We start from the raw sequence: 12,410 nt of genomic DNA on the forward strand, positions 1-12,410 counted from the left end.
TCAGGTGGTTTTTAAGCGAGCTTAGACAACTTTGCAACCGATTTTGATATGAAGTTGAGGTGCGATTGACTTGGAATATATTTAATATACTTCTTAGTAATTGTTATAACTTCGTGAATGCTGAAAAAAAAAGGCCGAATATTCATCATAAAGTAATGAAAGTCATAGCCAACTGTCGCTGAAGATGGAATAACGACAATATCAACTTGCCTGGAGGACATCATGGATTAGAATACAATGGTCATCAGTGACGAAGAGATTGACCGAGCAGCAAAGCGTCACTGAGTAGTTGGCGAGGAAATTTTCATCAGGATAATTTTAACTTAACTTAATTTGTTTTTGAAACTAAGTTGAAAATGTAAATTGGCCACTTAAGAGAGTTTCTAAGCTGACGTTTCGAGTGCTAGCCCTTCATCATTCGCTTTCACAAAGGGCCAACACTCGAAACGTCAGCTTAGAAACTCTTTACGGTGGCTAATTTACATTAATGCCTATCACTGGTTTTTTCTGACCTTTGGCATTTAAGTTTTCTGCACCCCCACCTCTCTCTCTCCCCAAATGGAATCTTTCTGCAGGGAAAAATAGAAAGTGGTCATGCAGTAATACATTTATTTTGGGCTTCGACTCGATTGTTTTAGTATTTCAAGGAAGACCAATGCGTTCGATTTTTTAATTTTTTCCAGGTATGGAGTGAGCTACTTTTGGTTGCAGATGAAAATCAAGGCTTCGCCGCTTATCGGGAATTCTTGATTAATGAATTGTCCACTCGAGCAAGAAGGGTAAGTAAGAAACTCACGTGGTGCTGAAAAGTGACCTTTGTGTAGGATTCAACGCATTCAAAAGAACTCGACCTCCATTTTCTGTCGTAGTACTTTAAAATATTTCATATAAAGAGTAAGTGTATTTATTTCATAATAAATTTCTTTGAAGAATTACTTTATTTAAAACTTCGTAGAATGCTTCCTCTTTTTTCAGTTGGAGGAAAAGTACCTTGTTGAAATTTTTTGTGAAGTGGATATGGATGCTTTTGAAGAAGGTGTTGGAGAGCTGTTCACCAACCTTGCATTTGAGGCTGTGGAAAGGATTATTAACGTGAGTTGTTAGTAACAGTTTTACATTTGATGGTACATCGCGAAGGCGAGTAAGTCTGTGGATTGTCAAGTTTTGAACCTTTTTCCGCTCATGTGAAATTCCGATTTTGTCTTTTCATCCTGCTGTCCTTAATTATAATATTTTCACTGGGATTAAAGACATCCAGGTCTGTTTTTCTTGTAGCGATTTGCTTTTTTTAAGGTCTGGTGGTGGTATAGTTCCTTGAGTAATCGGTAACTACATAATTAATAAAGAAACAAGGTAAATCAAGTCACCAACTACCTTAGACACTTGAATAAAGGTGGTAAGTTTCTAAAGAAACTGTGGTGTTGCGTCGTTGGGAGAGTACGACAGAGTAATTTAGTGTTATCTATTTGGTGGCCAATTTACGTTTTCAACTCGTTTCATAACACTAAATTAACCTAGACACTATCAACTAAACAAATGGAGAAAGAGACGCTTCCGAAATTTTGGGCATGCTTTTAGTTAAAGTCAGTAAATTGTGATTACATTTAACTGAAAAACGTATGCAGGAGAAAATTGTTTCCGATTATATTAGACTTACTTATTTTATGCCCAACATTTTTTTTTCATCAAGAACTAGAGTTAAGTTGGCTAATCAAAAGTTTTGCAGCGGAGACTAATAGTTCTCTGGCATTTTTTATTTAGTCAGCAAAAGTAGGAGTGGACGAGCGAGTATTTAAAGTGATCACAAATAAATGTAACCAACCTGACACACACTCAAAAGCAGGAAAATATGGCGAGCTTTTGTCGGTGTTGCTCACAAAATCCTGGCCAAAGGAAGGACAAGAAACACACACGTCTTTTTTGGATCCTCAGACTGTTCAATTTCTTCTGACCTGGAAACCTATGACTGGATACCTCAAATTCTTTGGTAAGCTCAGATCATATCCGTCCAATGTATAACTCAGCTGTAGTTAGGTCTTGCCCAAAGTCACACATTTGACCCAAACCACACTGACGACAGTGGCAAAGCGATGAGCCAATAAGCGAGACGTAAACAATAAGCGGGAAAGCGCGAGTAACGGAGGCGTCATTATTTTTAGTTTGACTCTGGTTGGTTGGGAGGATGGTGCGAGTTTTCTTAACTAATCACAGAGCTTAGGAAGCAAAACCAGTTTAACATCAGATTACAATAGACGCTAAATTCAAAATTAATCAATGTATTTTTGCATAACTCGCTCCATACATGTATAATTGAAGAATGAACTCGACTAACGAACGTTTCCGTAGGTTTTAGAGTGATAGCTTCGTTATAACAACAGAATACAGATTAAAAAAAAGAAGACAGGAGGTATATATGCCAAAAATGAAAAATCTAGGCAATGTGAATAAGAATCTCCCAAGAAGAGGAAAATACTTCAATTTCAATTCCTAATAGTCCGAAATATATATATATATATATATATATATATATATTGCAATAGATTGTTTCACTCTACAGGTGATGGGTCTGGAAGAGGTGGCATACTTTCGACTGAAGGTCAGGAGAAGTTGTTTCAGGCTAAGTCGTTACTGGATGCTCTTGTAAGAATTATTTCGGATGGCTCAGTAACGGTCGAAGTTTTACTTCTTGTTCAGAAGCATAAAACAACGTTTTTAGAACTTTTAAAGAAAACGTCCGGTGTAGAAAAGAATGATGCTGAGCTTAGCTTGAACCAACGAATTGAAGAAATTGAGGAATTCCACACAATACGGGAAAGTGTTGGGAGATTTATTGCAATGTGTGATGTAGTCCCGCCAGGTGAGCTCCGTAGAGAAGTTTTTTCTTTTTAATCCTTTGACATCAAGTCATAGGATACTCCTATAACTACTTCCACAGTTCTCATACCATACTAAATGCCTTTCCTTCGCCCTGCAATTTTGCATTTGCATTATTTTAAATCTACCTTAGAACTCTTGTGCATCTCCGCAGAAAATGAAGATGATGTGATATATTTGCTTTTAGTTTTGTAAATGTTTGGTGGCAAGGAACGGTGTTTATTTCGAACATCATTTCAATCACTTTCTCATTCTTGCCTCAGGAAGGGTGATCTCATTAAAAGAAGGCCAACACGCTCATCTTTGTGGCTTTTCAATCCATTTTCTTTTACGCAAAGTGATTTAGATTATCCTCAAGTTCGGTCGCCATTTGATGGAAAAAGGTTTCTATGTCTCGTACTATCAGAAATAAATTAACAAAATCTTATTTAAATCTACAGACTTTGCTCTTGTCAGCTTAGTGTGACCTTCATTCTATAATTCGTTTACAAATATAATGCACCTTCGAGATGAGAAAGAACAATAGAAGAACTGAAGAAGTATTCATTTTCTCCACAGTCGACTTGGGCAACCTAAAGAGTAAAGCGCAGCTGGATGTTACATCACACCAGATTCGTGATTTGTGCAAACGCTTAGACGACAACAAAATCGAGATCACGTTATTCCAACTAACCCCGGCCGCAAAGGAGGTTCTCCCGCTGCTTGGAAGAGTTCGAGAGAGTTTAACGTTCCAAGCCCTTTGGAGGAAATATGAACGCAAAGCCCAAACAGTTAGAAAGAATGACGATGCGCAAAAACCACATCTCAGTCTTTCCGATGTTGTTGAAAATGTTTGGAAACCAGCTTTTGAAAGTTGGAACAAAACTGTTGCTGGTGTCAAAGATGGAACAATTTCTCTAGGAGATGTTGACAAACTCTTTGACGACTATAGAAACCGAAAAAGGGAACTCGAGGGAGAGTTATCCCACATGTTTGAAGTGAACACAGGTCAAATTATTACAAATACCAAAGAATTAAATAAAATTGTCAGAGAGCGAGTTGCTCAAATTCAACGCTACCAACAGCTTTATCAGTACTCCAATGCAGCAGACACCATCTGGGAGTTTAAAGAGGCAATGGGTTTTACCGGGAACTTCAAGGTTGTTGAAGATCTGCGTAATCAGGTATCATAGTCCTTATTGCTAATTGGCGATACCGAGTAAGTTTAGAAAGAAAATACAAGTATCTGTTCAAGAATGGGATGCAGTTATTCATCGTGGTGAATCCATTGGTAGTGAAATATAGTCCCTCGTCTCACGATTTGGTCACTGTCGAAGTAGACCGCGATATGCCTTTTTCGGGTGCTGGTCTTCTTTAAGCGCCCGAAAAAGACGAGGATATGCGGTTGAAACTTCGCCAACCACATCTGGAAGTGATTACAACGTGAAACTTTGCTACAAAATATTTCTATTCGTGGCATTAGAAGTATTCTACCCAAACTGAGGACGCTTGGTTAATTTTTAGTGAGGTCTTAAATTTTAATTTAAGGAAAAAATTACCATGAACTCGAGGGTGCACTTTCGTTTTAAGACAGATCCTGCACAACAGAAAGTCATCGGCGACTGCAAACGAGAAGTGCACCTGACTTTAACTAAACTACAGTATGTGATAAAAGCGTGTTCCATTTTCCTCTCTTTCAATACAGCTATCAGTAGAATTCAAGCAAAAGCCCTTGCACAGCATTGGGGAAAGCTTTTCAAAGGCCGGTCGAGCTCTTCAATGTTTGGATGTCAATAAGGCTCAGTGCCTCAAGGCAGTGGTAGACAGTAAACGGCTAGTGGAGTGGTTATGTACTACTATCAAATGTAAGTTAAGGCGTACGGGATAAGTGGAAGTAAAGTTTGAAACGGAAACACTAGACGAATCACTACTACCTCTGATAACATAATCGATATTCCTGGTTGTCCCCCCAGCTTTTGTCAGCTTGCCTAATATTCAACAGAAATTTTTGTGTTCCACGACGCAAGAAAATATAGCTTTTCGCTTGTATGATACATTTTAGAAGAATTACTCACTTGAGCGTTAGTCGTAGAAAGTAATGAGGATCGTTACGTATCTTTCGTCTCACAGCCACCCAGGAACTTAAGGTTCTTGTTGACTTGGCCTTGATCTCTGCTGGTGAAAGCGACATGGAAACTGACCGCATATCCAGTCTGCATACCAGCTGCTTGGGTTTTGCTCCTCTAATATTTGACCTAAACGAGAGTAGGGAACAAAGAGTGAATTTTGATCAATTGATGAGCGCCTGTGATCCTGTATGGAAAGCAGTCGAGACGGATCAGATGTTACCCAGAAAGCTGGTAAAAATAGAATGAAACTGTTTAATTGTTTGCGTTTACCTCCTTAAAAGTTTTCAGAACATGTTTTTCGCCTTTCACCTTTACTAATTTTGCACTCATGAAATCGAGTGTTAGGTTATATACATATTCTCAAATGTCGTGACCAAGTGATGAAATTGCTATCCTGAAAACGTTCGTCGAACAACCAAATATCACAACATTGGCTGAGCAAATGGCCATTTTCTTACAAACTTCCACCTTTCAACACGTTCCCGTTTAGAAAACACGAGAGGCTTCTAAAGTTTGCTTCAGTGTTCAAACTCCATTGATTTTATCTCATACACTACTACCCATAAAGGAATTTGACCATTGGGACCAAATACGTGATTGATCTCCGACTTCTTTGTTTCTTTTAGTACGATACTAGCAGACATCTGGAGTGGCTAAAAACTGTCAAAGAGTCCCATGGCTCGGTTGCGATGACGTCGTTAGTGCAAGCTACGACGATCAACTCCAGTGGTATATATCTTGTGGGCCATTTGGATAACGAAAAAGGTCCGTCACCAGAACAAGGAAAACGATTGTCATTCAAAGATGTGATCCGACTGACGATTCCCCTTAAAGATGGAAGTGAAAAGGAGCAGAGAAAAATTTATTCTATTGACGAACTGAAGGATTTGCAGAGTAAACTAATGTTGATCGCAGGAAAGGCTGAAAAAGGGAAGGATGACGTGGAGCAGTTCGTTAGGGTAAGTGAAAATACAATAATTACGTGGACAGTTATTTTCCCTTTGAAGTTGTTGTCTGATATCTTATTTATTCCAATTAATTTCTTGCATAAAATAATATGGTAACTGATCATTTAAATTTTTATAAAATGTGTCCGATTCACTCAGAATTTCCAACCGCGATCGAAGCAAAGATCGTCCACTGCCTTTCGATCCGTTCACGGAAAATATCTGCGCGCAGATTGGGAGATATTATTTGATGACCTCTGTGGGTAGCTCTGCACAAGAATCAAGAACCCGCTACAAAACGATTCTTCTCGAGGTTTCTTTTAAATATCCAGCACCTGTTTCTTCCCAAATTCCCACGGTACCCAGCCATTCATCATACTTTTCAGAGCAAGCGGCCTTGAACGCATGCCAACGTCTGGTGCCTGGATATGCTTAATGCACTCTCCTGGCCCAATTACCCAATCGATTTTTTTTACTGCAATGCAAAAGTAATGCTATCTCCGATTTTGTACTCCAAGGAGTTCCACGCTAATAGCGATCAACTACCATCCTGTTTATCATTACCTTAGCAGTCAACAATCTGTTCTGAGCCTTTTGAATTTATTCGAGGGCGACGTTTATTTATAGTTTTGCTCTAAAGTGCAGCGTTTAATCGTATAAATACGGTACTGACAAACCAAAATATTTTTATCAAATTATAGAATCTTGAAGGTGTTATGCGTTTAGCAACTGCATACATCGACCTCTTTGAATCTGGTTACATTCATCGTATGAATTGGAGCCAAGAATATCACTGTAGCAAAGATCAAGTTGCAGGCGAGTCTATCAAGAAGGAATTGGATGAGGAAAGCTCCTTCATGGAAAAGTGTTACAAGAACTGGAAGAAGAAGGTCAGTGATGCAAGGAAGGAGTATAGAGAATTGAACTTCTTCACCACGCAGCAGTTGATGACACTGAGGAAACAAATCGCCACAGTTTGCCATAGCAAAGACCTCGCTATGAACAACATTCAAGTGCTCACTTTACTGGAAAGTGTTCGTCCCGGTTTGACCAGCGAACAGTTAAAATCAGCGATAGAGCGTGCTTTTAAGGACACAGAATTATTCGAGAACCTCAGAGGAACAGCGGAGCTGCCTTTGTTCACTCATGTTCCTTCAGACGATGAAATGGTTACTCGCAAGTCAATGTTTGACAACAACAACTACTTCGGCACGAGTTCCTCAACAGCAACCGGTCCGTGTCAAGTACAAACTGCATCTGTAAAGAAACCGAAGCCAAAGGAAACATCGAAGATTCAAAGTTTCTTGAATGCAGCTGTCGATGATGGTTATTCGGAGCAGATCGCGTTGGCTGCTTTGGTGAGTCTAGGTGTTAATGCAGAAGAAGACGACTTACTGATGTGGTGCCTAGAAGAAGCCAACGAGGCTGACATCGAGGCTCTTTATGAAGATGCGAAGCAAAATCCCATGATTGCCCGAGAAATCTTCCCAGAGAGGTCGAAATCTAATGATCAAGATGCGCTAGCCGAGGATTTCCGGTATGTAAGTAATGCCAACTAAAATTAACCCTGGCGTAACAAGGAACACTACTGTAAATTAATTAAAAAGTATTTAATCAGAATCACTTGGCTATGTTAACGTTAAAGAGAAAGAGCTAATGTCACTGTTTGCGTAGGATGCTTCCTTTCAATATAAAAGTTACAATTTTTTCAAGTTGGAATAGTTAAGCTTACATGGTGACTGTGTTAACTTGATGGTATTCGAAATAAGAGCAACCATAAAAACCTGAGATTTTGTTATTTTTCTCCTGCTTCAGTGAAAACGAAACTGGCTCGGACCAGGTAATGGAGGTGTCGTCCACGCCTGCCGAAACCATTGTTGCAGAGCAGGCGATTAGCAAAGACGAAGATATCGAAACAGAGATCAGTCAATATCTTACACTCACTCAGCTTGGAAAAATTCTGAGAGAACTTTCAGTTCTAGGTAAAACACTGACTTGTTTTCATACGAAACAGCTAAAACCGCTTCTGAGGTTAATGAAAAATCTACAGCTGCGATATCAAAATTATCTCTATCTGCTGGACCATGAACATGGTATTAATTTCACATTTCAGGAATTGGAGCGACAGCTCGCACTTTTCCAGCATTCTTAAAAAGAGGACGACCTAACCTCATGCTTGTTCCTAAAGGTAATTCTAACAGAAACCTTCGGAGCACTTAATCAGATTGGTGCAATGTTTTAAGCATGTTTCCTATACTATAATTTGTTCTTTGTCCTACCTATCTATCTACCTACCTATTTTGTTGCAGATGACATCCATGCTACAGTCCTCGCCCTTTATATGCATGACAAAAAGCAGCCTTTGCCAAGCCATGAAGAGGTGCTCCTTTGCACTCCTGACACCGCCACAGAAGAGGTACAGTGTACATTTCGGAAGAATTTTCCTAATATATTTTCTTATTTCTATACCGTTAAATGTAAAATGAGTGGAAGAGCGAGCGAAGTTGCTTAAAACAACACTTCTTGATCCTCATGTCCAGCAGACAGAGAAAGGTAGGGAAATTTCCAGCTTGTGAGTTGAGTGGTTCAACCATTAAATTTTTTTTAATTCTTTCTGTTTTCCTTTGACATAGATCGAGTTACTATGGAGACGTGCAACAGGGGACACGAAGGGCCGATTTTACTGTCTCGTACACGCAGATGAATTGGATTTTTCAGTCAGTAAGCAAGCAGTGGAAATGCTGAGTGCAGTGACACGGGGACTTGCTGGGAAGGCTGGAGAACGTAAGTTTGACGTGTTAAATGGCATGTTTTTCATCGGAAGTCCAAGTTTATGGGTACGAATCGTAGGTGGTTTTGTTACTTCTCAGAGTATGGCCTGGTGGTAGTGTGTAGTAGCGAGAACGAAGATCGTGCCAACGTAGTAGCAGCTCTTGATCAGTATCGTGTTGCTGCTCCACCTTGTCCTTCGCCAGATGACCTGAAAAATTACCTCAAGCATCAGTTCCAAACACCTCCTCCTCAGGACGGTTACATCAGGGGTAGTAAGATTACTTGGACAACAGCTGGATCCTTAGACCCAGAAAAGTAAGTTTTCGCTGATGTTCCTAGAGATTAAGATCGGGGAGCCTCCATTCTGAAGATACCCTTAGAGATGGAAAAATGTCTTGGAAAAAGTTTTCTCTTAAATACAGGTGAAAGAAACAAAGTTTGTAAAACTGTTATGTTTGACCAAAGTCTCTCAACCTAGAATAGAAGACTTCACAAAGAGAAACTCTGTTGTATTGTCCGAGCGGTACGGTTCGAAATAGTGGTCTCTTTTTGATGAGGATCGGTGCAGCTAACATGCTGATATTTTTTAGGCTCTCCGTTCGAGTTGTCTCATCACACCGAGGAGGTTTGGGAAAGACTCTGTTTGTTCGTCGCTTAACAGAACAGCTGCCTAACCTTTTAAACAACGACGTGGTTATGACAAATTTGAGAAGACAAGACTCAAAAACATTCTTGCACGTGACCGTACCTCTTCATGGGAATTCCACAGACTCTTCCATGCTTGTTGATGCGCTTCTTCCGCATGCAGTCAAGGCAAATGTGCCACTGTCACGTATATTCCATCTGGACGTGTCACCTTCGGTAAGATACTAAACACATGCGAATTGAAACTTGAATTAACATTTCCAGTAGCCAATACTTGTAAAATGCCCAACCAGCACGTGCCGTCAGTCGTGTCAAAGGGCTAGATTAACATTGTTTATATCCTAGTGCTTTCAGTAAGATCTTGAACGAACGTGAAGAGGCTTAAAGTCAAGGGGTGAGTGAAAAAGTGAGAGAGGGTGAATGTCATCTTCAGATATGCTGCTAGGGAAGCACTACCAAAAAATTCAGAATTGAAGTTTCTTAGAGCTTTTCAGACTCTTAACATAATCTAATGCTGAATTGCAGTCATAAGGACAAAGACTTAATTAAAATATCTCAATATTTTATGACATGTTATGTTCTTCTTTTTTAGATGAGGCGTGGTTTGGACACCCTTATTTTTAACCTTCTTATCCTTGGCTGCCTATGTGACAAAATGGGGAGAGTGTGGAGGAGACGAAGCACGGACTTGTACATCATTGAGATTACGACCACTGCTCCCCTACCCATGGGTTTCACTAGGGAGGAAGAGGCTCAAAGTCAAGGGGTGAGTGAGAAAGTAAGAGAGAGTGAATGTCATCTACAGATATTAAATCAACAGAATGATAGAGCGGCACAATCAGAGAGAGGTTCCTCGTCCGTTGTTTTGTCGGTGAATCAAAATTTCAGATGCTGAGCTGTGTGGAAGTAGGATACAGAACAACAAGAGAGGTTACCCACATGTAACATGAAATCAAACCCTTGCCCCAACAGTGGAAAGCGAGTGCTCCTAGAAGGCCTGGAAGCACATGGGTTGGAATCTTGTTAGTTTGAGAGTTCAAGAAGTGAATTAAAAATCCGTTGCTTTATGGAAAGTAGCTCGTGTCCTTCAATGTCTCTGCTTCTGATCTATACTACTCTTTTGATTTTCAGAGACAATCTGGAAAATCCACAATGTCTAAGCGGCCATTTTATGACTTGTTACCAACTATTGAGTGTCAAACTCCAAGAACTGTTCTCTGTCGTTTAGCAAATACCCCAGGTATTTAACTGAGATTCTCCTTCAAACAAAAATCAGAAGCTGATTCTAAAGTGAGTTTCCTTGAATTTTTTCCAGATAAACAGGACTGTAATCCACTCTTTGATGTCGAAGAGTTTCGAAACGCACCGTTCCAGAGGGTCTATCAATATCTGAAACTGTCAATTGAAGGAAAGAGTTTTGACAATTTTACGTTTTCGCCAGGAAATGTCGATGAAGATCAAAGGACATGCCTCATGCTCCTTCTTAGGTGTGTCGCACGTACCTAATTAGATTCTCTAAACGTGTTAACAGAGAGTGTTTTCCGACTCTTTTTTCGCTGATAGGTACATTAAAATTAAAAAATGGAATATGGGATGTTTCTTTTAAGGGAGACGTTCCTTTCCAATTTGATGCATGGGCACGAACATAGAGGAAAGGATTAATATCTCTTTCTTGTTGAAGGTTATTTTAACGGAGTATTGTTTCATTTGCAGAAATTGCGGTATCCCTGATCCCTCGTGGTCAGAAATTCGTCATTTTGTGAGTTTTTTGAACTCACAGCTCCGAGATTGTGAAAAGAGTTTTTATTGTGACATGCAGCTGATGAGGACTGTTTTAGAGGGATCTAATGTGCTTAATCTTGAAGGCTTCCGCTCTTTTGTTGTGCGCTTTATGATACAAATGTCAAGGGTAAGCTGGCTTCTTAAATTTCCGCTCACCCAACTTTCTTTTAGTGTCCTGCTGACTCTAGGACAGTTACAGCAATAATACGCGTGCGCAGCTATCTTGTATACTAGAGGCAAATTGTGACCATTTCTTACCACTTTAAAAAGGTTATTTTAGAATGGTGTCTCCGTAGCGGAGGAAAGTTGAAAGTTTTCTCTACGTAGACGTTGGCTTTTATCTTCAAAATTAATTGCATGTGTCTACTTCGTCGTTTTCATGGAATGTAATCCCGTTATCTACAACGAATGTTTTAGCAGTGTGCGTCAAATCTCATTATCAATTAATCAGACAAATTTTCGGAACTAAAGAACTCGAATACTGGGTTTTAATTTATCACTATGATTAGTGAAGCTTCTGAGTTTTATTACATCCCTTTGCAGCAGCAGTGAGTACCATGAAGAGTTATTTAATTTCCTTTTAGGATTTTGCCACTCCGTCTTTGACCGAAGAGAATACTGTTTTCTATACAGAGGATAAGGCAGAGCTTGAACGAAAAGAGATCGAACAGTTACAACTCAGAAGACGCTGGGAAAGCAGGTGAGAGCTTAACTATTTTTTTTGCTATAATTCAAAACTTCACATTTTTATTGATTATCGCTGTCATTTGTTTTGTGACGAGTTAACTTAGAAAGGTTAACTTTCAAGTAGCAATCGTATTGCGAACTCGCTTTATAATAAAATTATCTGATGAGGACTCTGTCCTCTCTTTTAAACTCTCATGTTTTGAAGACAGTGTCTTATGATAGTTCTTTTGTTATTCAGTCCTCATCCCTACCTGTTCTTTAACCAAGACCACATAACTATGACGTTTCTTGGTTTCTTCATCAATTCTGCTGGTGATCTTGTTGACCCTCAAACAAGTCAAACTTTGGAGAAAGGTTTAATGTCCAAACCCTTGCGAAATGGTCTGCAGGCCCAACGCGTCGATTTTGCAACAAACATAGAAACCTCCAAAAAGTAAGTGCCAGAAAATAAGCTTATTTGTAGTTATTTGTCTTCCAAACAGATCTTTTATAATTAACCTTGATTTCTTTAGGAGTTGACGTTCAGGATTCTGATAGGTTTGAAAGTCAGTGCTTAAATGTTCAAGGCACGTAATTGATGAATTTTTTATTATGA

General features: G+C 39.4%; 1 protein-coding gene across 1 annotated transcript in view; it reads left to right on the plus strand.

Annotated features, from left to right (window-relative positions):
- Nucleotides 1-1,947: 1,947 nt before the first annotated feature.
- Nucleotides 1,948-12,410, plus strand: part of LOC131797155 (E3 ubiquitin-protein ligase rnf213-alpha) — a 44,572-nt gene continuing 34,109 nt past the window's right edge. Inside the window, exons 1-19 of the mRNA XM_066165808.1 lie at nucleotides 1,948-1,987; nucleotides 2,558-2,857; nucleotides 3,433-4,037; nucleotides 4,559-4,718; nucleotides 4,984-5,213; nucleotides 5,609-5,941; nucleotides 6,631-7,466; nucleotides 7,745-7,926; nucleotides 8,058-8,117; nucleotides 8,239-8,345; nucleotides 8,563-8,713; nucleotides 8,800-9,016; nucleotides 9,292-9,562; nucleotides 9,939-10,112; nucleotides 10,478-10,586; nucleotides 10,662-10,833; nucleotides 11,060-11,255; nucleotides 11,713-11,828; nucleotides 12,054-12,248. Of these exons, the coding sequence (XP_066021905.1) occupies nucleotides 1,963-1,987; nucleotides 2,558-2,857; nucleotides 3,433-4,037; nucleotides 4,559-4,718; nucleotides 4,984-5,213; nucleotides 5,609-5,941; nucleotides 6,631-7,466; nucleotides 7,745-7,926; nucleotides 8,058-8,117; nucleotides 8,239-8,345; nucleotides 8,563-8,713; nucleotides 8,800-9,016; nucleotides 9,292-9,562; nucleotides 9,939-10,112; nucleotides 10,478-10,586; nucleotides 10,662-10,833; nucleotides 11,060-11,255; nucleotides 11,713-11,828; nucleotides 12,054-12,248 (4,439 nt within the window). The 5' untranslated portion in view covers nucleotides 1,948-1,962. The remainder of the gene's footprint in view (nucleotides 1,988-2,557; nucleotides 2,858-3,432; nucleotides 4,038-4,558; nucleotides 4,719-4,983; nucleotides 5,214-5,608; nucleotides 5,942-6,630; nucleotides 7,467-7,744; nucleotides 7,927-8,057; nucleotides 8,118-8,238; nucleotides 8,346-8,562; nucleotides 8,714-8,799; nucleotides 9,017-9,291; nucleotides 9,563-9,938; nucleotides 10,113-10,477; nucleotides 10,587-10,661; nucleotides 10,834-11,059; nucleotides 11,256-11,712; nucleotides 11,829-12,053; nucleotides 12,249-12,410) is intronic.

This window comes from Pocillopora verrucosa, chromosome 4, assembly GCF_036669915.1.
Source record: "Pocillopora verrucosa isolate sample1 chromosome 4, ASM3666991v2, whole genome shotgun sequence".
NCBI classification, from domain to species: Eukaryota; Metazoa; Cnidaria; class Anthozoa; order Scleractinia; family Pocilloporidae; genus Pocillopora; species Pocillopora verrucosa.